At 48.7% G+C, this 22,744-nt stretch overlaps 3 protein-coding genes across 7 annotated transcripts in view; all 3 read left to right on the top strand.

Moving 5' to 3' along the window:
• LOC137886894 (serine/threonine-protein kinase WNK2) overlaps positions 1-3,060 on the top strand; it is a 38,614-nt gene extending 35,554 nt beyond the window's left edge. For all 3 annotated transcript variants that reach the window (XM_068729566.1, XM_068729565.1, XM_068729564.1), the window contains one exon: positions 253-3,060. In XM_068729566.1, the coding sequence (XP_068585667.1) occupies positions 253-600 (348 nt within the window). In that variant the 3' untranslated portion in view covers positions 601-3,060. The remainder of the gene's footprint in view (positions 1-252) is intronic.
• A 461-nt stretch (positions 3,061-3,521) lies between these two features.
• On the top strand, positions 3,522-14,821 carry brpf1 (bromodomain and PHD finger containing, 1). 3 transcript variants are annotated; one of them, XM_068729653.1, is made up of 16 exons: positions 3,522-3,751; positions 4,953-5,770; positions 5,917-6,106; positions 6,197-6,484; positions 7,027-7,544; positions 7,643-7,847; positions 7,966-8,097; positions 8,338-8,466; positions 8,994-9,429; positions 9,946-10,254; positions 10,612-10,887; positions 11,037-11,184; positions 11,826-11,959; positions 12,755-12,807; positions 12,908-13,062; positions 13,687-14,821. In XM_068729653.1, the coding sequence occupies exons 2-16, from the start codon at positions 4,998-5,000 to the stop codon at positions 13,868-13,870; spliced, it is 3,930 nt and encodes a 1,309-aa protein (XP_068585754.1). In that variant the 5' UTR covers positions 3,522-3,751; positions 4,953-4,997; the 3' UTR covers positions 13,871-14,821. The 3 variants fall into 3 exon arrangements, with proteins under 3 accessions (XP_068585754.1, XP_068585755.1, XP_068585756.1); XM_068729654.1 differs by lacking the exon at positions 3,522-3,751 and adding an exon at positions 3,991-4,153; XM_068729655.1 differs by lacking the exon at positions 3,522-3,751 and adding an exon at positions 4,822-4,840.
• Positions 14,822-16,633: 1,812 nt separating this feature from the next.
• The window catches only part of LOC137887020 (interleukin-17 receptor E-like protein), a 7,364-nt gene continuing 1,253 nt past the window's right edge, over positions 16,634-22,744 (top strand). The window contains exons 1-17 of the mRNA XM_068729783.1: positions 16,634-16,949; positions 17,203-17,233; positions 17,399-17,494; positions 17,600-17,706; positions 17,798-17,869; positions 17,974-18,076; positions 18,427-18,572; positions 18,659-18,727; positions 18,827-18,893; positions 20,325-20,506; positions 21,225-21,272; positions 21,356-21,401; positions 21,488-21,639; positions 21,723-21,791; positions 21,880-21,931; positions 22,053-22,160; positions 22,404-22,744. The exon at positions 22,404-22,744 is cut by the window's right edge and continues 1,253 nt beyond it. Coding sequence (XP_068585884.1) covers positions 16,863-16,949; positions 17,203-17,233; positions 17,399-17,494; positions 17,600-17,706; positions 17,798-17,869; positions 17,974-18,076; positions 18,427-18,572; positions 18,659-18,727; positions 18,827-18,893; positions 20,325-20,506; positions 21,225-21,272; positions 21,356-21,401; positions 21,488-21,639; positions 21,723-21,791; positions 21,880-21,931; positions 22,053-22,160; positions 22,404-22,744 — 1,776 coding nt within the window. The 5' untranslated portion in view covers positions 16,634-16,862. The remainder of the gene's footprint in view (positions 16,950-17,202; positions 17,234-17,398; positions 17,495-17,599; positions 17,707-17,797; positions 17,870-17,973; positions 18,077-18,426; positions 18,573-18,658; positions 18,728-18,826; positions 18,894-20,324; positions 20,507-21,224; positions 21,273-21,355; positions 21,402-21,487; positions 21,640-21,722; positions 21,792-21,879; positions 21,932-22,052; positions 22,161-22,403) is intronic.

Here is a 22,744-nt window from a genome sequence, read left to right as displayed (position 1 = left end):
AGGGAGTAACGGTGCAAGAAGTTCACGGGTCGATATCTACCTCGGTTTGTGGGTCACGGTACAATAGGGAAAACAAGGAGAACGCAGATGTTCATCGGCCATAATTCTCCCTTTAACAGGGAGGGACTCAAATGCCGGCATGTTATCTATAGCAGCTTCCTGCACCGAGCGGTTCAATACAGCGCCGGTGTTGTTGCAGCCCTCATCTGTGGCGGTCGAGGCGGTACTTAGTACGACTCCCTTCTGTTTCAGATGAAGTGCCACGTTGGTTCCCGCAAGCTCCAGCTGCCTCTCTCCGGCCCGCTGACTGCCGGTGTTCCCGCAAGCCAAGCGCCCAACTCCTCGGCAATGCTCCCCGCCGGGTACCTTTCGCCGGCGGGCTCCTACGGAGGCGTGGCTCCTGGTCCTCTTTACCCGCAGCAGCAGCAGTGGCCTGGCACGCCGAGTCCCGCGGGGTCCGTGAGTCCCGTGGGTCTGCTCGGTGCTGCGAGAATGATGCCCTATGGCCCAGTGGCAAACCCGGGGGTCCATGCCTCCATCCCTCTGCTCACACACGACCCCGAGAGTGGCCCCTGCCCCAAAACCACTAGGACTACCTAATCTGCTCACTAACGGTTGTCAGTGTGTTTGGGCGCCATCGTCCAAACTTCACTCCGTTGTGGTTCACAAATGTACATAATCTGATCTTGTAAATTACACGACGCAAGTGTTGATATTCTTTATACAACACCTATATCTGTAGTTAGTGTGTGTGTGTGTGTGTGTGTGTGTGTGCGTGTGCGTGTGTGCGTGCGTGTATACTATACAGTACGTGTTCAGTATGTGTGTGTGCGTGTGTGTGTGTGTGTGTGTGTATACTATACAGTGTGTGTGTGTGTGTGTGTGTGTGTGTGTGTGTGTGTGTGTGTGTGTGAATACCTAATGCTTTTTGGCTTTGGTTTTGACTAAACTCAGCCATACAAGACAAATTGTCTGCAGTCTCGAAAAACCCACTTCTCATTTTATTCTGTATTTCTGCAGTTTTCACATTGATTTCTTGGCCTTTCTCACTTCAAACACTACATTGGAACCCAAATCCCAGTGGTGTGAGATCCAGTTACAAGACCGTATTTAAGATGACGATATTTTAAGGAATGTAGTGCCTTGAACATTGATTTATTGATTTGTGTTCTTCTGTGAAACAAAGCATGCGTGCATCCAAGTTATTTTATTTGATGGTAGCTTGAGTGCAGTCTCTTCTTTCTTTCTTTTTACGCATTACAGACACTTTTGTTTTTGGTTTACATATGAATGCCCTTGTAGAACTGCACTATTAACACTATGCTCTTATTTAAAATAACAAAAATCATGTTTTTAACCCCGGTTTACCTTCCGCCCCTGTGACAGATGGAATGCCATAGTGGTGAGATATGTACCGTTGCCTTGCAGAAACAAATGGTTGATGTGCGACTGATGAGAGAAAGGAAAAAACAAACAAACAAAAAAAAGAAGTTACGCCAGCAGCCAAACCCACTCGTTCAGGTGAAGCGGTTCCGTCGGACACGGCCTCTTCTTGATAGGACAACGGATGCGTTGGGACGACACAAGAGTTGGCAGCGCTGCAGCCTCGTGCTCAAGAGGAAAGGCGGTGTCCAGAGCCATATATACATGTATGTGTACGTATGTATCTATATATGGCTCTGGTAGTGTTCTGATCAGAATGTAGCAATTAATATGTGAAGGCTCGAGGCTCAAAAGTGCAATTTAACCCCCTCCACAAAGCTTTGATCGTGGCCTTGCCACAAGCCTTATCTCTGACGTGTGCGCATCAGGAGCAAGCTGATGAAAAGTTGAACAGAGTTACAAAATTCACCAACCGACAGACGGAAGTTACCCGGCAAAGTGCGAACATTGCGAAAGCCTCCAAGCGAGCGAGTCGCTACTGCTAAATGTTCTCTCGACTTGGCCGTCCTACTGCTCAGCATACACTGTATGTGAAACGTGTTGTGCAATCACCAGTCAGGTCCGTTTCTAAACGACTTGGTGTTTAAAGCTTTCTTTTTTTTTTTGATGCTGCTATCGTCTGAGGTGATTCCACTGTACAGTCGAGCATTATATTCACATGAAATGGTACTTTAATAAACATTTAAATGAACAAGTGAGGCGCTCACGAAGCAGTGTTATTGACGTTGTTGACGTGTTTATTTCCCAGGTTGCTTCGGGTGACGGCCTTTTTGTTTTCATTTTATTTCCAGTAATGCAAAGTTCAAATGTTACTTGATGCGGGAGATTTGCACAATATAGTCTCCCTTAATTCTCATCTATGTTTAAAGAGTTTCCTACACTGTATATAGTGGGTTTCACCACCTGTACTTTTATTTAATTTATTTTGTCACTGACCAGCATGGCCGACGGCTCATGTTCCACAAAGCAAAGATAAACAGAACAGCTCCAAACGGTTCGATGTTCCACAACTCCACAACACGCGTAACAGGTTTCAGCATCCCAATTCTGCCAAGCTGTGAATTGTACAGTTTTCTTGTAGTCTATATTTGTACATTTTGTTTTCTGACTGATTAGTGGTGATGGTGGTGGTGTGGGGGGGGTTGTTTTGATGTCAATTCGGTTTGAATTGGACTTTTCTAGGATATTATGCAGAGTCTTCTGCTTTGGTGAAATACTTCCAGTAGTAAGAGATTTCTGTTCTCTGTCACTTATATCTGGTTTTGTTCCACCTCCTTCGCTGCCAACTCGTGGCGAGCAGAGAAAAAGGAGTAACTGCTGTTGGCAAAGTCATCAGACGGAGGAGCTGATATGCACAGAAGAGGAAGAGGAGGAAGAAGAAGATGAGGAGGAGGAGGAGGACGAGGACGAGGACACTTCCTACTCTGCTCATTCTCACTTCTCTCTGGACCACGTTGCCCCCTGGTGAACATGCTGTGGTTGTCAAAAGGCTTGTATTCAAACTGTGGGATTGCTTCTGCCTGCTGTGTGTCCCACTGCATTACCCCACCCTGCCCTGCTGCACTCTAATCACAGACCGTATGTTCAGAGAGAAATAAATATTATTTTGTGCTTGAATGTGGTTTTTATTGCCTTTTTTTTCCATTATTTCAGAGGTTATAACATTAAAATATATTATAGTTATTTAGCATGGAGTCAATCAATTCATTTTAAACCAGAACTAGTTTGTTTTCTCATCCATAGAAGATGTTTAAGTGTTCTTATAGATGTATATGAAGGACGCGCACTCGGGCCACCTTTCACTCTCAGTCCTGCCGACATCTTTGAAACGAAGCCGCAGATTCGCCAAAGTCAACTCGAAACTGCCCGTGGGAACGAATTGGCTCGGTAGAAGAAAACAAAAAAAAAATGTAAATGAACTCTCCGAACAGAATGTTATTTATATTATTATGAATGCTTTGTTAAAATGTCCATACGGGCTCTATTTTAATACCGAAGCCGAGAAATAGACCCTGCTCTTGTTTTTTCATGTGGCGAATGTGTCGACCCGCGTCCGCGGCGTAACGTTACAGCAACGGTTTGCCCCTCTTTTGTTCAACCGAGTTCTCTTGAATTATTCCCCAACACAATGAAATGATCGGGACATATTATGTTTTTAAATAAACACACTTTCACTGTAAACCCGCGCGGTCCCGTGAATCTCCTCTGGGATTATCTAATGAATTAAAAAAAGAATCGATCTGCAACCCTTTCTCCGGTCTGGTGTGATGAGGTTTCCGAAGCACGCAGTCTCGAGGAACGTGGAGTAGTAAGTGTTTATAACGTCCGGATCTGTCGCGTTTAAACGGTCGAAGGCTGGGTGTGTGGTGTGTGGTGTGTGTGGGGGGGGTAGGTTCACATTTAGACCATTAAAAGGTAATTTCTACGTGTAACTGTTGTGCTTTTAGTGTTTCCATCTTAACCCCACTGTGCCCAGAAAACACGAAGTAGCAGCACAAGCCCCGACGCATAATAAGCACGCCTGGCTGTGTGTTCCTCGCATTGCACAACATTTTAGGAGCTTGTTTTAGCCACAACGAGTGTGAACTAATCTGTTGTTATTTAGTTAAAACAACTAGAGCTGCTCCACGCGCCGTAGTAACAGCAGTACCTGCGGTAACCTCACGAAATCAGATGCTACACTGTCATTATCAGGGATGGGATGCACAGGGTGAGGTCATTGTGGAGGGAAACACTGTACGAGCTTGAATGGTCACCGAAGTTACACTCAGGCTAACGTTACACTGTGTCTAACTTTAAAAACTAAACCCTGTGTTTTAAACTCTCCTTAATTCTATGAATACTATGCATCCTTTGAGAAGGCTAGCGCCGTGTGTAGCGTTAGCTTAACGTCTGCGATGTGAATACAGCGACACTGTATAGCCTACGCGAATTAAAACTAACCCGTTTTTGTGCCGTTACCGTCGGTTGAGATTAACGGAAGCAAGCGGTGGCTACTTTTGTGTCGTGAACTCGTGAGTTGGCGGCTGCTTTCCGTAGTAGCCTGTGAACTGGTGTTGTTGTTTGCTAGCTTCGTGCTAGCTTGCGTGGCTAACAGCGTCAGGGCTGCAAATGTTTCATTGTTTGAGTAGAAGAAGAAGAAATCACAACGCTAAGGCTAACGTTAGCCTGTTTAGAAAGTGCTATTGTTAGTCTTAAGGATGTATCAAAGTGTCGTAGATGTGTGTTGTAAACCACAGCGTGCTGTCAGCCTGGCCCCTCTGTTCTAACTGTAGCTAGCAAGGAAACAGAAGCATACATATTGACCTGAAGTGCACCTGTTACTGAAGTAACCAAACGGAACAATTTGTTTACTGCTGGGAGTTGGAGGAACGGTCACGTGACTGCACCATAACAGGTGCACAATGTGCAGACAGGAGTTGCTCAGAGTCTCTGACTGTGGGGCTGCTGTCTTGATTAATGTGATGAAACCTGTGGAAGCGGTCCTCACTTCTGCTCCTCTCTTTCAGATGTAAACTTGAACAGCATCCGTCCCAGCAGTGGCTGTTGGCAGGATGGGCCTGGACTTCGATGTGAAGACGTTCTGTCACAACCTGCGGGCCACCAAGCCCCCGTACGAGTGCCCTGTGGAGACCTGCCGTAAGGTGTACAAGAGCTACAGTGGCATCGAGTATCACCTTTACCACTATGACCACGACAACCCGACACCTGCGCAGGCTTTGCCCCAGAAGAAGAGAAAGGGACGGCCTCCTCGCGCCTCCTTGGCTGGGTCAGGGGACACGGACGACGGTGGGGGGGGTAACGGGGGTGGAGGACCTGGGCACGGGGGGAACACACCGGGGAGCCCCAACCGGTCGGACCACTCTCACTCCCCGGGCAGAGAGACGATGACCTATGCCCAGGCCCAGCGCATGGTGGAGCTGGAGTTTCAAGGACGCCTCCACCGCATCAGCATCTTTGAGAACATTGACGTGGTGTCAGAGGAGGACAGCGATGCGGAGGACGCGCCTCCATCTGGTCCGGGTGGCGGCGGCGGCGGCGGAGGAGGAGGAGGAGGAGGAGGAGGGGTGTGTAACGGGAGTGACGGCGGCGCCGGTGGCAGCGAGCTGGGAGGTAGTGGCAAGGACCGGCCAGATATCCCATCCTCTAACGGCGGCAAATCCACCCCGAAGACCGGGAAGCACAAAAGCAAAGAAAAGAAGAAGGATGGCTCCTCTCATCACCACAGCGCTCAGTCCGGCCCCGCGGTCAAGCTCCCCGAGGCGGTGTTCAGAGAGCTGGACCAAGAGAGACCTGATGCCCCCCCTCGACCATTGTCTTACTACAGGTCTGCAGTCTTTGAGTTGTACAGCTTGTTGTCGTGCATGTTTCAGGGAATGAGTTTGACCTCTGATTGCCTCATATTATGTAGATCATATTTCCTCTTCTCTCACACAAACGCGTTTTCCTCCTCTTTCCCACTCTGGTGTTCAGGTACATTGACAAGTCCGTGGAGGAGCTGGATGAGGAGGTAGAGTACGACATCGACGAGGAAGACTACATCTGGCTCGACATCATGAACGACAAGCGGCGGCGCGACGGCGTGACACCCATCCCTCAGGAGGTCTTTGAATACCTCATGGACCGCTTAGAGAAGGAGTCCTACTTCGAGAGCCACAACAAGGTACCTGGACTCTGAAGCGGAGAAGTATTATCTTAACACATTGATAGAATTCGTCCATCTCTGATCTCTGCTTCTCCTCCCCTCTCCCAGGCCGACCCCAGCACCCTCATCGATGAAGACGCCGTGTGCTGCATCTGCAACGACGGCGAGTGTCAGAACAGCAACGTGATCCTGTTCTGCGACATGTGCAACCTGGCCGTGCACCAGGAGTGCTACGGCGTGCCCTACATCCCAGAGGGCCAGTGGCTGTGCCGCCGCTGCCTGCAGTCGCCGAGCAGAGCCGTGGACTGCGCTCTGTGTCCCAACAAGGGAGGAGCCTTCAAACAGACGGACGACGCGCGCTGGGCCCACGTGGTGTGTGCCCTCTGGATCCCGGAGGTGAGTCCAGACACACCGCTAACCGCCACCTAGACCCCCATACCGATAATGTGGCGGTATCGTAGAAGTGACCTTTGGTGCTCTTACAAAATATTTACACTATGACGTTTTTGATAATCTCAGTAATGTGGATATATAATGACATGACTGTAGCATCTAAAACCAGGAAGAGACAACACTTATGCCATATTACAATATCCAGAACCTAAAACAATATTTAGTCTCGTATCACAGTATTGATATATTGCCCATCCCTTCACCACTGCATGCGTTCTTCATCATAATCATGCAGATGTTGAGCTTTTAGTATTTCTTTGATTTTGTCAGAATCAGAGTTGCTTTGATTTTCTGCAGTGTGTGTGATTAAGAATGTCACCGTGTTAACTGGTGCGTACACAGTCCAGGACTCTGAGGGGGATGGTGCACATATATCGGTGGTTGTTTAGTCACGTGCTTCGTTTAGTGCACCTAGTTCTATTTATTGAAGGGATACTGTATATAAGAGTCTTGCAGTAAAAGTGAGTTTTGCTGCTTTCCCTCAGGTCTGCTTTGCCAACACGGTCTTCCTGGAGCCGATCGACAGTATCGAGCACATTCCTCCCGCCCGCTGGAAGCTCACCTGCTACATCTGTAAGCAGCGCGGCTCGGGCGCCTGCATCCAGTGTCACAAAGCCAACTGTTACACCGCCTTCCACGTCACCTGCGCCCAGCAGGCGGGCCTCTACATGAAAATGGAGCCCGTCCGAGAGACCGGCGCCAACGGCACCTCGTTCAGCGTCCGCAAGACGGCCTACTGCGACATCCACACGCCGCCGGGGTCGGCCCGGCCCCTGGGGGGGGTGGGCGGGGCCAGCATGGGCTCGTCGCACAGCGACGGGGAGCTGGAGGAGGACGACGAGCCCAGCATCGGTCAGGACGACGACTCCAAGGGCTGGAGCTCCGAGCGAGCCAAGAGGGCGAAGGCCAAGTCCAGGCTGAAGATGAAGAGAGCGAGGAAGATCCTGGCCGAGAGGAGAGCCGCTGCGCCGGTGGTGTCTGTGCCCTGCATACCTCCCCATCGGTACGTACGCACTGCTTCACCTGTGCTCAAGGAGCTCGTGTCTGTTCACAATTAGTGATTGGAGTACGAGAGTCAAAGCGGTGTTGGTTTCTCTCCAGGCTGAGCAAAATCACCAGCAACCTGACGGTGCCCAGGAAGAGCCAGTTCATGCAGCGCCTCCACAGCTACTGGACCCTGAAGAGGCAGAGTCGTAACGGCGTGCCGCTGCTCCGCCGGCTGCAGACCCACCTGCAGTCCCAACGGCACATCGACCCCCTCCCGCCACAACCGCCGACGCAGCTCTCACCGGTGGCTTGTGCAATTGTAAACAAAAACAAAAACACACAATTTTGCAAATTTCATTTCAGCCGTCCTTTCTGTACCTGTGTCATTCAGCTGTGTTAACACGTTTGAGGGTTTTTTGTGCGCGTCGGCGTTGCAGGGGGACGGCGAGGAGAAGCACTCGGCTCTGAAGGAGCAGCTGAAGGCCTGGCAGAGACTCAGACACGACCTGGAGAGAGCCAGGCTGCTGGTGGAGCTCATCCGCAAGAGGGAAAAGCTCAAGAGGGAGACGGTGAGACAGTGGTTAGAACGCAGGCAAAGGATTCTCTGAGACATCCAAGAATCAGCTGCAAACAGCAACACATAACAACACAACACGCAGGAAACACTTTCCTTCACTAGCAGCTTAGCACAGTCACACATGAGTGTGTGTGTGTGTGTGTGTGTGTGAGTACGTGCAAACACCTCTCCGTACACAGTAAGTTCTCTGTGTTTGTGTGTTCAGTCGTTTAAACGCGGCGTCTGTGTTCAGATTAAAGTGCAGCAGATGGCGCTGGAGATGCAGCTCACTCCCTTCCTGGTGCTGTTGAGGAGCACGTTGGAACAGTTGCAGGAGAGAGACATCAACAACTTCTTCACCGAGCCTGTCCCTCTGGCAGAGGTAAACACTCACTCACTCACTCACTCACTCACTCACTCACTCACTCACTCACTCACTCACTCACTCTTATCCTCTTTTCAGGTCAACGTCGTTTTACAAATCTGATCACATTGGCGTATTTATGTTTGTCTCCTCCGTTTCTTTGAATTGGTATATGATGGATGTTGAATTATCTACGTCGGGTACAGCTGTGAATACCTCATACCTCAGGAACGACTTCAGCAAAGTTCTTTTAATTTGGCGCCAAATGTGCCGCAACTCCACAATTCATACGCTAATTATGACGTCTAATGGGATAAAACGATGAAGTGGATGTTAACGGCAACATGACGGAGGCATTCAGCTGTGAGGTGGTAATGCTAGTTAATTCTGAATATAATTATAATCATATAATGTGAGAATGTTTGTGTTTGTGTAGGAAACAAACATCGTCTGTTGTCTCATTCTGCTCGCAGCATCAGAATGACGTCGGGTCTTCTTCATGCTCTCATCCGTTCTCTGTCTGATCTCTTCTCTCTGCTCTCCAGGTGCCGGACTACCTGGACCACATCGACACGCCGATGGACTTCCAGACCATGTGGAACCTGCTGGAGTCCCACCGCTACCTCACGTTTGAGGCCTTTGAGGCCGACTTTGGCCTCATCGTCAACAACTGCCTCAAGTACAACGCCAAGGACACGGTCTTTTACCGCGCCGCCCTGCGCCTCAGGGAGATGGGCGGCGCCGTCATAAGGACCGCCCGGCGCCACGCCGAACGGATAGGCTTCGACTACGAGGCCGGCATACACCTCCCCCGAGAGCCCAGCCCGGAGAGCCAGCGGGACCACGACAGGGACCGGGAGAGGGAGAGGGAGCGGGACCGGGAACGGGAACGAGAACGAGAACGGGAGCGAGAGAGAGAACGAGAGAGAGACCGAGACAGAGACAGAGACAGAGACCGGCCGCTGTCCTCTAATGAAGATGGTGAGTGAACTATTTTAGAAAAAAAGTAGGTTCAAATGATTTCTCAGTTCTCCAACCGCTTTGTGGTGGACATGACAACACTAGGTTATCACACCAGTGAGGGAGATCATAGTGGATGAGACCACGAGTCACACATGTAGTAGAGACAAAGGTAGAAGCTGACATGTTTTTGGTGTTTTCTGTCCTTTCACTGTAAACACATTCCTCGTCTCAAACACTGGAGCAGCGTCGACTTCTGTGGAGTAAGACGCCGAACACAGTTCTGTACAAAAGAGATCTTTGTGACAGTAAAGCATGTTGGCCAGTAGGTGGAGCAGGACGTTCATTCGTTCAGTTGCTCTATTTACTTCTTCTGTTTAAAATAGATCTGTCTGTCAGCTCACATTCCACCAAAGCGTCCACCAGGACACCCCCCTCGCCCCTCCCTTTGATCCCGCTCTTATCTGACCTCCCTCGATCGTTCTCGTTCCCTCTCTGAAGGTGTTCATCGGCCTTTTCTCTCCCCGCCTCCCACAGACCTGCTCCTGCCGGAGAACAGGCGCCGGCTGCCGCTGGAGGAGCAGCTGCATTACCTGCAGGCGCGTCTGGACGAGGTCAGCTCGGGGAAGCACAGCATCGGACAGTCGCGCAGAGCCAAAGCTCTGAGGAAGGAGATCAGCGTCATCAAGAGGAAGCTCGCGCACCAGCGGGAGGGAGGCTCCGGCATCGGGGGCCGGGAGTCCGCGGGAGGAGGGGACCGGGGCTCCTCCCTCCCCCACCACCCGTCCTCCTCGGGACACCACGATGAAGGGGGAGAAAGCAGCAGCCAGGAGATCGGTGGAAAAGGTGCGTCTGATGAAGTCATCACTGATGTGAAAGGAAAATGATAAACGCCTTTAGAGGAAAGTGACATGATACACTTTTTTTTTACAGACTAGCTTTTATTTTATTTATTTTGTTTTTATTTATTTTATTTATTTTATTTATTTTATTTATTTTATTTATTTTATTTATTTTATTTACTTTATTTATTTTATTTATTAGTTTGTTCTTATCGTATTGATTGGTTTGACCTTAGTTTGTATTGCTTTTGTATTATATACTATATATAAATAAAGTTATTATTATCTTCTTTCATTTCAACCTATAACCCTCCTCCTCCTCCTCCTCCTCCTCTTCCTCCTCCCCCTCCTCCTCCTCCAGACATGAGCGTGTCGTCGTCGGCCCTGGCTCCAGAGGTGGGCCGTCGGACATCCGTCCTCTTCTCCAAGAAGAACCAAAAGATGGCCGGACCCCCCAAAAGGCCCGGCCGCCCTCCCAAGAACCGGGACGCCGGCTACGGCGGGGCGGGTTTGGGCCCGAGCCCCATCGGGCCCCCCCAGCTGCCCCTGCTGTCACCGAGCAGGCAGAGGAAGAGGCCCCGGAGCCCCCGCAGCAGCTCCAGCTCGGACAGCGACAGCGACAGCGACCTGCTGCCGGGTACGGTAGACCAGAGCATTACCGATGTTAACACACACACACACACACACACACACACACACACACACTCACACTCTCACACACACACACACACACACACACACACACACACACACACACACACTCACGCTCCCTCTCTGTTCTTTCAGGTTTGCCAAGTAATGGTTTCGACGGAGGAAACCAGCCGGTAACGGAGAGCTTCCGCGTCTACCGGAGCGAGTCTCGCCTCCCTCGCTCCAGCTCAGACTCCGAGTCCACGACCAGCAGCAGCAGCAGTGCAGCTTCAGACCGGACCAGGTGATTAGTGCTCATTGTTCTGATCTTCACAGCGCAGGTCTACAGGTAACGGGTCGCTCCCGGCACTCCTGACGGCCCCCGTTATCCACCGCAGCTGGTTTAAGCAAACAAGCTGAGGTGAGCCCGGAGTTAGAGGTTATCAGCTGACACATCAGCCAAACCAACTTCATCAGCCCGTGTTGTGTCAGCGCCGCGTGTCTGGTGAGCTCCTTGGCCTCCAAGAGGCCAAAAAAAAAAGTGACTTCCTGGAGTCTCGTCATCACTGTGATGTTGCCAGGCAGCCAGCGTAGACTGCAGGAAGTCACTGCAGCCTTTACATGAGTGTTTATGTACGGCTAAGAAACCAAGACACAGGCTGATGAAGTCAAGCTTTAACTTTAAATCATCAAAGTTCAGAAGCTCCTCTAACCCTAAACTACATTTCATTCTGTTGCACCAAATGTAATGCAGTGTTAACTTTAAGCTCAGGTTTGATCTCAAGATACCGGTTCAGCGAGGAAGCTGGTCTGAAGTTAAACCAGACGATCGAGATCTTTTTTTCCTTTCTGTGTTGTTGTCTAAAACAAGATTTTGGCAAAGGTGGAGAAACTGGAGCTCCTCTGCCGATCGTTTATCTAACCGGCTGACTTCTCCTCCCCCAGTACGACCCCCTCCAAGCAGGGCCGAGGGAAGGCCTCCTTCTCCCGCTCCGCCTTCCAGGAGGACAGCAGCGAGGAGACGTCGGGCACCGAAAATGATTCCTACTCAGTCGGAGGATCGCGGAGCGTTTCACATTGTAAGCACACACACACACACACACACACACACACACACACACACACACACACACACACACACACACACACACACACACACACACACACACACCTATGCGTCAGTGCATACAGTTAAATATGAGTTTATGTAGACAGTAAATGTCTCTATCTTTTATGTGATCTGATATGATTTTAAGATAACTGATGACATGACGCTGATTCATGTACTAATCAAAGTGATCTTCTGACGTTCATTAGAGGCTGCTCTGCACCTCATCACTTTTACATTTGCCTCGTATCCAATTTATAAACTGACATGCAATGCTCTTTGGACACAATGTATCCTCGTGGTACAAAACATAGTTCTGCAAAGTGACACAATGCAAACTTATTACGATACGCAGCGACAGACTCGGCTGCTTGTTTGTCTGGTTGATGCTGCAAAAGCATCTAAACCTAAAAGCTGAGAATCAGTAAACCTCTCGTCAACAGCTGCTGTAGTTGATTCAATGATATGGAGGGAAAGTGAAAACAACAGAAAGGCAGATAAAGGTTTCAGCATTCAACGTGTGAAGTGTTGAGTTTTAAAGCTCAGACACTTTAAAATGACCCCGACCAGCCCAGCGGCCGTCACCGGATCAGACTGATGCCATTTCTTGTCACATCTTGTCTTAAACGCGTAGAGAAGTGTGATCGTCTACGCCGCCGTAGTTTAGCTGGAGGGCAGGTTGCGCAGCGGGGACCGTCTTCCTGCTGCTGTGCTCGGGGCGGGTCGGGCTGCTGGGTGAGCTCTGATGACTATTCTTCTCTTGAAGCTCTGGACCTGGTGTGGGCCAAGTGCAGAGGCTACCCCTCCTATCCTGCTCTGGTGAGTGGACGCCGCATATAACACGGGGGACGCTTTAGGGACGCTCTGCGGGTTAACGGTCCAATGTCTAAACCCTCCTCTCGCCTCCGTTCGCCTGCAGATAATTGACCCGAAGATGCCCAGGGAGGGGGTGTTCCACCGCGGCGTGCCGATCCCCGTCCCGCCTCTGGATGTGCTGAAACTAGGGGAGCAGATGACCCAGGAGGCCAGAGAGCACCTGTTCCTGGTCCTCTTCTTTGACAACAAGAGAACATGGTCAGCACTCCGGCTCACCGTCTCACCTTCTGTGTTCACTAAGTGTTCCGTCACCAATCATCACGTTCTCCTCTCTCTGTTTGTTCTCACTGACATCCTGTCGTTCTTTGGTTTGTTTTTAAAAATGATGAGTGTGAAGATGCAGGCAGAGTAGGCCTGTGTTGTTACTGGATGTGTGTGCACAGTTCAAAGGAAGCAGAATCAGGGCAAACGTGTTTTTTTTTGAGAACAGAAGTGGAGGTGATGTAGGTCATCGTGTGCTGCGACTTCTCACATGTTCACGGTTCACTTTGAAGTTTGAAGAAAAACAAATGAGTGAGAAACACGATGGGAGTCTTAACGCCCTGATGGTCCTCTGAGAAGAAGTGCAGGAGCTGAACCTCTCTCAGGTCTCTGGTCTCATCATTGAAGCCTTCTTAGAACATCTGGATCTAGTATGAAGGGCTGTGGAACATCCTGTTTGTTTCACGCTTTAAACGTCTCATCGACGTGACCGGTTTACCTATTCATGATGGTATGAAATATGAAACTGTAGCTGTAGCGTGTTGTGGCATGAATCAGATCTGCTGTGCCTCTGTTGGATTGGAAATGATCAGTAACGCTTCCGTGTCTGTGTGGATCCAGGCAGTGGCTGCCGCGCTCCAAGCTGGTGCCGCTCGGGGTGGACCAGGAGCTGGACAAGGAGAAGATGCTGGAGGGCAGGAAGTCCAACATCCGCAAGTCCGTGCAGGTGGCCTACCACCGGGCCATGCAGCACCGCAGCAAGGTGCAGGGAGACCCCAGCAGCGAGACCAGTGACAGTGACTGAAGCACAGACACACACACACACACACACACACACACACACACACACACACACACACACACACACACACGCAAGCAAATCATGTGTTTGGCGTTTTGAAGGTGTTGTGGAGAACACAGTTCCCCATCGAGAGCACATCCCTCCATCACACGTCACCAGAATCAGTGCCAGTAGCAACAGACGTCCGCTACACCGGCCCTCACACACACACACACACACACACACACACACACACACACACACACACATATCATGCACACTAAGCCGTATTTAATCTGACTGTAAAATATTGTATTTAAGAGAATTGAAATTGAATTAATAATATTGATGGGAAAAAAAATGATGCTATGTTCAGGACCGCTAATCAAAAGTACTCCTGGTATGTGAGGAGGACGGGTCACTCTCCCCGTCCTCCTCACACAGTTCACACGTCACCGGGGAAACGCTCGCGGCGCCCCTGCGTTTTAAATGCACTCGCCGCGGGCGCGGTCGCCCCCCCCCCCCTCCCCGGACGCATCATCACGTCTCATCAGCCGCCTCTACGGAGGAACCGGAGAACGGGCCCGGTGCTGGTGTCCGGTCGGTCCGGCGGCGCAGCGCGACCAGAGACGATAACGTTATTTATTCTGCCTGCTCCTTCTCCACGAGGCCACGAGCTCCTCCCCTTTTATCATGGACTACTTCTAATCACTCCTGCTGCACACCTCGTTGTGTGCTCCTCTGTGTTCATCATGTCTCCTGTTTTTACGTCGTTGTTTTTTTTATTTTGTTAACGTCCGTCACACGGGTCGACGAGTACCGAGGACTAAAGTGAAACACGCGACCGCCTCGCGGCCTGTCTTAGACTCAGGCTGGTGGCTTTAGAACTTTTATATATACAGATTGCATAAAGAATAGAAGTTTAATAAAAAAAAGAGTTGAGTTTTTTAAACTTTGTTGTGGTCACTTGTGTTCCCCTGCTGTGTTCATATATTCTAACCCCCGCAGTTACTCTTTCCACTGTGACTCAAGAGTCATTACGCTGCAGCGCTGTGATGACTTCCTCTCATGTTCCCTGTAGAGACACTATGTACGTCTGAGACACTCTGCTCAGCCCACAGGCTGTCTTCTTCTTCTTCTTCTTCTTCTTCTTCTTCTTCTTCTTCTTCTTCTTCTTCTTCTTCTTCTTCTTCTTCTTCCTCATTCCTCAGAGTTACATCGTGGTGAGTCCTCTCATGAGTGCATAACTTCTCTGTGACGGTAAACATGGAGTCCTTCACATCAGCTCTGCAGCTTTTCCTGCTCCGTCCGTCATGGTATACAGAGCTCAGCCTACTGTACACACACACACACACACACACACACACACACACACACACACACACACACACACACACACACTCCACCGGTCGGACGGCTTTCACAGAATCGGTTGTGAAGTCTGTTGTTTCAGAGGGTGTCAGATAAACCAAATGTACTGAAACAAGGTGAAGGGCCTTTGTGTCACTACGTTCTACTGACCTTTGAACTTCACGTCCCATAAGCTGTTTACATGATCAGTCGCTACATGAGCTCATTTGTTGAGATAACCAATGAGAAATTCCTTCTTTTTGTTGGGTCAATCTTTCCGTGCGCGGTGCCGATCCCCCACCCAGCTGGAACGCCCTCTCGCCACCACATCTGTCTTCACATTCGCCCCTCTGAGGAAAGACGCCGCGTTGTTTCCCGTCCTGAAAGCGCTCGCCGTCACTGGAAACAACTGATACTCATCAGTCGGTGGTTTCGATCAGCGCGCTCTTCACACGGGAGCCTCTGACCTTATCTTGCGGTAACCCGACTTTGTTTTTCTACCCAAAGCCCTGTTTCAGCTTTCCGCTCTAACCGTACATCTGCTCCGTACACACACACACACAATAACACACACACACACACACACACACACACACACACACACACACACACACACACACACACAACAATACACACACAATAACACACACACACACACACACAACAATACACACACAATAGTACACACACCAGGAATAAGACTGCTTCTATCTGTGTGGTTGTAAGGGGATTGTAACCACAAACCAGATCATTCTGGTGAAACCACAGCGAGTTAATCGAGCAGAGCAGTCTGTTCTCACGGTGGCTGACTGGAGGTGGATTTGCAGCCGTTCTCTCAATAGTTTAAGTTCAGTTTTAAGTCCATGTGGTGTTTGCTGACTCTGAAAAGCTCTCTTATCTGTCCACTGACGTTCGTTTGTCCATCACATTGTCCTCAGAGTGTTCCTTTGTCTTCATGGTGGAGGTTCAATCACAACACTGACTCTGTGTCCAGATGTGCTCACTCACAGGTTTAACTCACTATGTGGCTCCAACAACCTTTTGGCTGCAAACAGATTAAAAGTGCAGCTTATGTACAGCACCGCATCTTCTCAATGTTAAGGCCACCCATGAGGGCACTTCAGCATTAATGTCTCCAATTAAGAGCCCCCTGGGTCCTGTTGTCCAATTACAGGCTCTCTAGAACCGGAACTATTAGAGAACTCTGTCATGTTTCAGTGATGGTTTAGGTGTCATATTTAAGGAGGTAAATCACCATATTTAAATTTATAAATACTGTATTTATGACTGAAGGTAAGGTGTCCAGGTAACATTAGAGGTGTGTGTGTGTGTGTGTGTGTGTGTGTGTGTGTGTGTGTGTGTGTGTGTGTGTGTGTGTGTGTGTGTGTGTGTGTGTGTGTGTGTGTGTGGTAATACTTCGACGGGGGGCGGAGCTGAGGTGAGCTTGTTTCCTCGTGAAACAAACCCTCTCAATGTGTTCGTCTGAACTTGAGCAGAAGACTCAGAACATCTGGTCTGTCGGTGTTTCACCGTCCGAACTCCGGAGGAGACATTCTGCGCAGCGGCGGAACACCTGCTTCATGGACCGGCGGGGGAACCTGCGTCTCGTGGAGGACTCGCGGTCCTGGATTTAAGTTCTGGGGTCGTTTCCTTCTTTCGTCGCTAGATGCGTTGGAGACGTTTTGGCACCGCGCTGGCATTTGTTGCCGTCGCGGTGTCTCCGCTGCTGCTCGCGTGTTCCATGGAATGTCACGTGAGTCCAACAGTGATTCATTCATGATATTTTAATAAGATTAAAGGTTAGTGACACACAAAACACTCTCTGAACAGGATCTTTTTTTAAATATTTAATTATTAATAAAGATGTGATGAATGAATAGGGGGTTAAAACCATATGAATGCTAAACCTATTTCTATTTATTTTATTGTATTTAATCAGATAAGTCACCAGTTCTCATTTACAGTGACGACCTGTCCACTAACTCTTCACCTTGAATCTGCTTTAGATGAAGGAAGCTGGAGGAGGGAAACGAGATGGTACGTTTTGTAGTTTTATAACATCTCCTCACATTAACGTCACCGTAGCGGTGGCTCCATGTGTGTCTGGGAGCCACACACACACACACACACACACACACACACACACACACACACACGTGTGTGTCTGCAGCTGTGCTGATGCTCCTCACGGTCTCTGTACAGATGTCTGTCCTGTGGAGCTGACCTCAGTCCTGACCCCGGCCTCCAGCGGGATCTACTCTGAATGCGTCACCGTCCGTGTCTGGATGAAGGCTGGAGGTACGGAGACGCAGCTCATCGAGCACATTTCATCATCTCTCGAGCCATCATTGTCTGACGTGTCACTCTGCCTTCTTCTTCTTCTTCTTCTTCTTCTTCTTCCAGACTTCTGTAAAGCCCCGAAGATTGAGATCCTGTCAACGTCAGAGCTGACGGGAGGACTACAGATCATCAGCCCCATCTTGAAGAAGAAAGAGAGAAGCAGAATACAGGTTTGCACTCATGAGGAGCACACACAGCTCAGAGTAGCTGAAGAAGGAGGAACATGGCGTCATCTCTCTTTCTCTATTCTCTCTCTTTTAGTGTCACAGGAGGAAGGAGGGAGAGACCGTCAAGTGTACCAGAGGTGTCACACAGCGAGCCAGCTCTGCTCTGGTGAGATGATCGTTCCTGGTTTACTCATCCTGCTTTGAAGACGGTTCCCGTGATGACGGTGTGTGTGTGTGTGTGTGTGTGTGTGTGTGTGTGTGTATTTACAGTGGGAGCTGGTGCACACTTGTGTCGAGGCCGAAGCGAACGCTGTCGTTTCTGCGTCCTTCAACACGACATCGAGAAGCTGCAGTGTCAGTTACACAGTGCCAGGTAATAACGTCTGCAGGATTCCTGGCATCGGACCTCGTCTTTACCTCTTCGGTTTCATCTTTCCTTTTGTCAGAAAGCCGCAGCATATGCTTCTCATACTCTTTATGATCTTATCAGCCATGGGCTGTGAATGGGAGCGTTGTTACCCTGAGAAAAACACTTTGTTTCTCAACGTCACCCAACTTATGCAACTTCTGTCCTTTGATACGTCACCCGCCTGTGTGTGTGTTGACCTGCCGGTGGTAATGACATCCTGTTGCATTCATCGTGTGTGTGTGTGTGTGTGTGTGTGTGTGTGTGTGTGTGTGTGTGTGTGTGTGTGTGTGTGTGTGTGTGTGTGTGGGGCTTAGACCCCGTACCAGTCTTCGATGTGTCTGTGAACCGGTCGTCTAAATCCATCTCTGTCACCGTGGAGGCCGGAGACAAAGTTCACACCAGATGGTGTTACCGGAAATATGGGAAGGCGTGCATAGCAGAGGACTCCTCCCCCACCACTGTGAGTACCAGAGGCCCGTTCATGCGCTCATGTGCTCTGTTATGTGAACCCACTAACGAGAGCTTCAACACCTTCGTCGTCTTCAGGTCGATCCGTCTCAGTCTCGAGTCGCTCTTCTCAGCATCCCCTACCTGCTGCCCTGTGTGTGTGTGGAGGTACTTCAAGCTCCGTGTGGTTTTCTTCTTTACAGGCAAAATGATTCAAATTGTAAAATCCTCATATTTGTTGTATTCATGTGTGTGTTCCATCCACAGGTGTATTACGCCCGCACAGACTCCGGGCGAGATGTAAAGTGCCCTCTTCTCAATGAGAGCCTGTCAGGTGAGCGTGTGACGCCTGACTCGCGTCAGATTGAAAATAAAAACATCTTGGAGGGAATTTCTGACATCTTACCATAATTTTTAAATATATGACTGAGAGAGAGAAAAGCTAGACGGGGATTCCCCTCCGGCTGCTGGCTGGAGCCTCGCAGGCTTTTACAAAACCAGTTTGAGATCTCGTAACAGTTCATAACTCTGTCATTTACTGCTCATGGCATTTGTTTATGTTCATGTCTGACGCACGACATGATGAATGAAGTGAGCAGGAACTGCTCTTTAGTGACCCGAGCAGCGTTTTAAATGAGACTCAAAGCTGCTCACAGAGCGTACTGTACATATATATATATATATATATATATATATATATATATATATATACATATATATATATATATACATATATATATATATATATATATATACATATATATATATATATACATATATATATATATATATATATACATATACATATATATATATATATATATATATATATATACATATACATATATATATATATATATATATATATATATATATATATATATATACATATATGTATATGTACATACATATATAGTACTGTACATACATATATATATATAGTACTGTACAGACATATAGAGTACTGTACATATACATATATAGTACTGTACATATACATATATAGTACTGTACAGACATATATAGTACTGTACATATACATATATAGTACTGTACATATACATATATAGTACTGTACATATACATATATAGTACTGTACATATACATATATAGTACTGTATATCTCATATGTTATGTAATGTAAACCAGGGAACAAGCTGAAGTCTCAGGAAGAGAACCTATAGAGCAGATATACAGGAAGTCATTCTGGTTTTATTAGATAATCATTAGTTTCAAATTGCTACTTTTAAACTGGGTCTGACATGTTGACCTTGCTGCATGCAGCCATGCAGGTAGTTTTGGTTTAATGTGTGTGTGTGTGTGTGTGTGTGTGTGTGTGTGTGTGTGTGTGTGTAGGTTTTAGGACGTTCAGGTGGAGAGAAAATGACATTTGAGAAAACAAGAAGTACAGTTTTCACTGGAACTATTTCCATTTCATGTCAGTGGAACTATAGCACCACATTGATTCTAGCGAGGTATCAAAGCTCATTCATTTTACATTTACCTTTGAGGAACAGTTTGATATTTTGCTGAGAGTTAGAGAAGATCTTGTATATTATAAGGCTACAGCTAGCAGTAAATGAAGTTAGCTTAGCATGAAGACTGGGGGAAATGTCCAGCATGGCTCTTAAAGGTTCTGTCCGGGCCAAGAAATGGATCCAGCTCGTAATGCTCACACAGAGCAAGGCTGTATCAGTTTGCTACGATACAGTATTCTTATCATGGATGTTGGTGTGGTCATCCGTGTCCACGTTGCCTCAACAGATGTCAGAGACGTTTGGCTCTCCTCTGAGCTCACCCTGCACGAGTGGAGTTTGACGTGGAGCTCGTTGTGCTCCGCCAGTGACCTGAAGATCTCTGCCTCCCTCTGCTGGAGGCAACACGAGCACCTCTGCATCCCCGCGCTCAACTCCACGCTGGAGGACACGGACGATGGACCGGACCTGGTGGGTTCAGCTCCACTGCTGTTGGTATCCAGGCTGGACTCATCCTACGAGCTGGATGAGTCCAGCAAGCTGCACTACTTCAGCCAGGGACCCAGATATCATACGAACCGTTGACTGATGATCCTCTGTGGTTATTACTGATAGATTTCTTTTTTTATTGATTGTCAAAAATGCATAAAACAGTGACTTTACAGGAAAATAAATTTTGGTTCTTCTGACAAAACAACAAACACGCAAACGACAACAGATGACCAAAGAAGGTTTATTCTAAGTTACGAATAAATAAAGTTAAAGGTTCAAGATCAGAGATTAGGAGCATCTTCATTCTATTTGAACACAGAGAACAGAGCTAACAGCGCTAACAGAGCTAACAGCGCTAACAGAGCAGAGGTTCGACGTCTGTAACCGTGAGCTAACCGGTGGGGCTCGCTCACATGCACTCACATGCACACACAGCCGGCCCGGCTATGTCAACAAAGACAGTAGACATTACTCCACTGTGTCTTTTCATAGAAAACAGTTGTTTGCTGCTGTAAAGAAGTAAAAGCAACAAGTTCATTTTGCTTTTGGCCGAGTCTGGAGCAACGCCACAAACTGCAGTCAAAGGGTTTGGCTCGGTTTAGTTGGTGAAGGGTCTCTGAAGTAGTTTGAAAGACTGTCGAGATGAGAACCGACTCCAGATTGAAATCACTAAACAGCCGCTGCGTCTCCTCAACAGATCTATAACACGTCTGCGGTGGACAGACACCCTCACATGTGTGTGCAGGTGAGAATCAGCTTCCATTGAAACTAGTCCAGTTGTCCATGTTTTACTTGCAGAATATCACTCTTCTGTTTTTTTTTGTTTAGTTTTCTCTACAGGGCAGCCATCACATCTCCTGCCCGTTCTACGCCGGTGAGTCGAGCACTTCTTCTCTCAGTAGTCTCGATGCATCTGGTCTGTGTCCGTCTCTTGACTCCGCGTCCCCTTGTCCTTCGCAGACATGTCCTCGTGGGAGGTGAGGATCGGACCGGGCAGCCAGAGTGTGTGTTTGTATCTCACCTCTTCTGTTCCTGCAAAGTTCTCGGCTCAACTGTGTGTCCTCGATCAGAGGGGATGTAGACCCGTGGGGCCGGTCCACTCAGTGACGATGGTGAGAGAGAGAGAGAGAGAGAGAGAGAGAGAGAGAGAGAGAGAGGATTCGACTGATGCGACTCTTCTTATCCATTTTTACAGGGAAGGAGTTCAGCAGAGACAACGCTAAATGTTCCTCTTCACGTTGTTGCTGAGAAGCCGTGTGTGCAGGTGAAGTGCTCGTCTGGCAGGACGTTGTTTCTTGACGTGGTGCGTTACCTTTTCTCTCCTCTCACTCTCTCCATCTGCTCTCCTGCAGGTGTGGCAGTCAGATCCTGCTCTTCATGGTCGACGGGTTCTCTGTCCGGACTGTGAGTCTGCTCGAGATGCACACACACACGATCTAATGCGAATATGAACGTTTGTGCATCGGGTCATGAGTGCATGAACACACAACTCCTACACAGAATAAACACTTCTCTGTTTCCACAGACACGCACTACAGGTGTGGCATGTATGCTGTGGCAGCGCTGGTGTTTGTGGTTCTTGTTGCACTGCTGGGAGCTGTGATCCAGCGTCTCACCAAGCGTGGAGCTGCAGGTTGGTTCTGTTGCCTCTGTGCTGTTGTCTATGTGAGAGTTGATTTTGGCGGTCCCTGTGGACGAAAGATGTCGTGTTTCCAAACACCAGAGACTCTTTAGAAAGTCTCTCTCTACTTATGCTCATATAGAGGCTTTAGAATGAAATGTACACTACAGCTAAAAGATCCTCACAGTCATTTTAAAGGAACATTTTTAATTGAATCTCTTATGTGTTCTCCTCTGTCTTCTCCCATATCTCCAGGTTGGCTCTCCATCCAGGAGCCGGTGCTGCTGGTGTGCTCATCAGAGCAGTCAGCCCACATCTCTGCCGTGGGTTCGTTAGCCTCGATCCTGCAGGGAGAGCTCAGTGCCAAAGTCCACATGGCTTTGTGGGCCCAAAGCTCAAAAGAGCAGACTGGGACTGGAGTAGCAGACCTGGGTCCACTTCCCTGGCTGTACGGGCAGTGGGAAGCGGTGCGTGAGGCGCGAGGAAAAGTGCTGATTGTTTGGAGTCCTGAAGCCACGAAGACCTATGTGAGGTGGAGGGAGGAGAGGGCAAACATGGACAAGAAGGAGAGAAAGGAGGAAGACTACAGCAGAGCA

This window comes from Cebidichthys violaceus, unplaced genomic scaffold (genome assembly GCF_023349555.1).
Source record: "Cebidichthys violaceus isolate CVI_PGR_0920_01 unplaced genomic scaffold, fCebVio1.0.p SCAF_47, whole genome shotgun sequence".
Classification (NCBI taxonomy): domain Eukaryota; kingdom Metazoa; phylum Chordata; class Actinopteri; order Perciformes; family Stichaeidae; genus Cebidichthys; species Cebidichthys violaceus.
The sequence above is the reverse complement of the archived record's forward strand: the minus strand, read 5'-3'. Positions and strand labels throughout refer to the sequence as shown.

What these genes read in the sequence shown, in the direction of transcription:
- brpf1 (XM_068729653.1), top strand. Translation starts at nt 4,998, where the DNA reads ATGGGCCTGGACTTCGATGTGAAGACGTTCTGTCACAACCTGCGGGCC. An exon ending in AAAAGCTCAAGAGGGAGACG is followed by an intron (nt 8,098 to 8,337) that starts GTGAGACAGTGG and finishes GTCTGTGTTCAG; the next exon opens with ATTAAAGTGCAGCAGATGGC. An exon ending in CGACAGCGACCTGCTGCCGG is followed by an intron (nt 10,888 to 11,036) that starts GTACGGTAGACC and finishes CTGTTCTTTCAG; the next exon opens with GTTTGCCAAGTAATGGTTTC.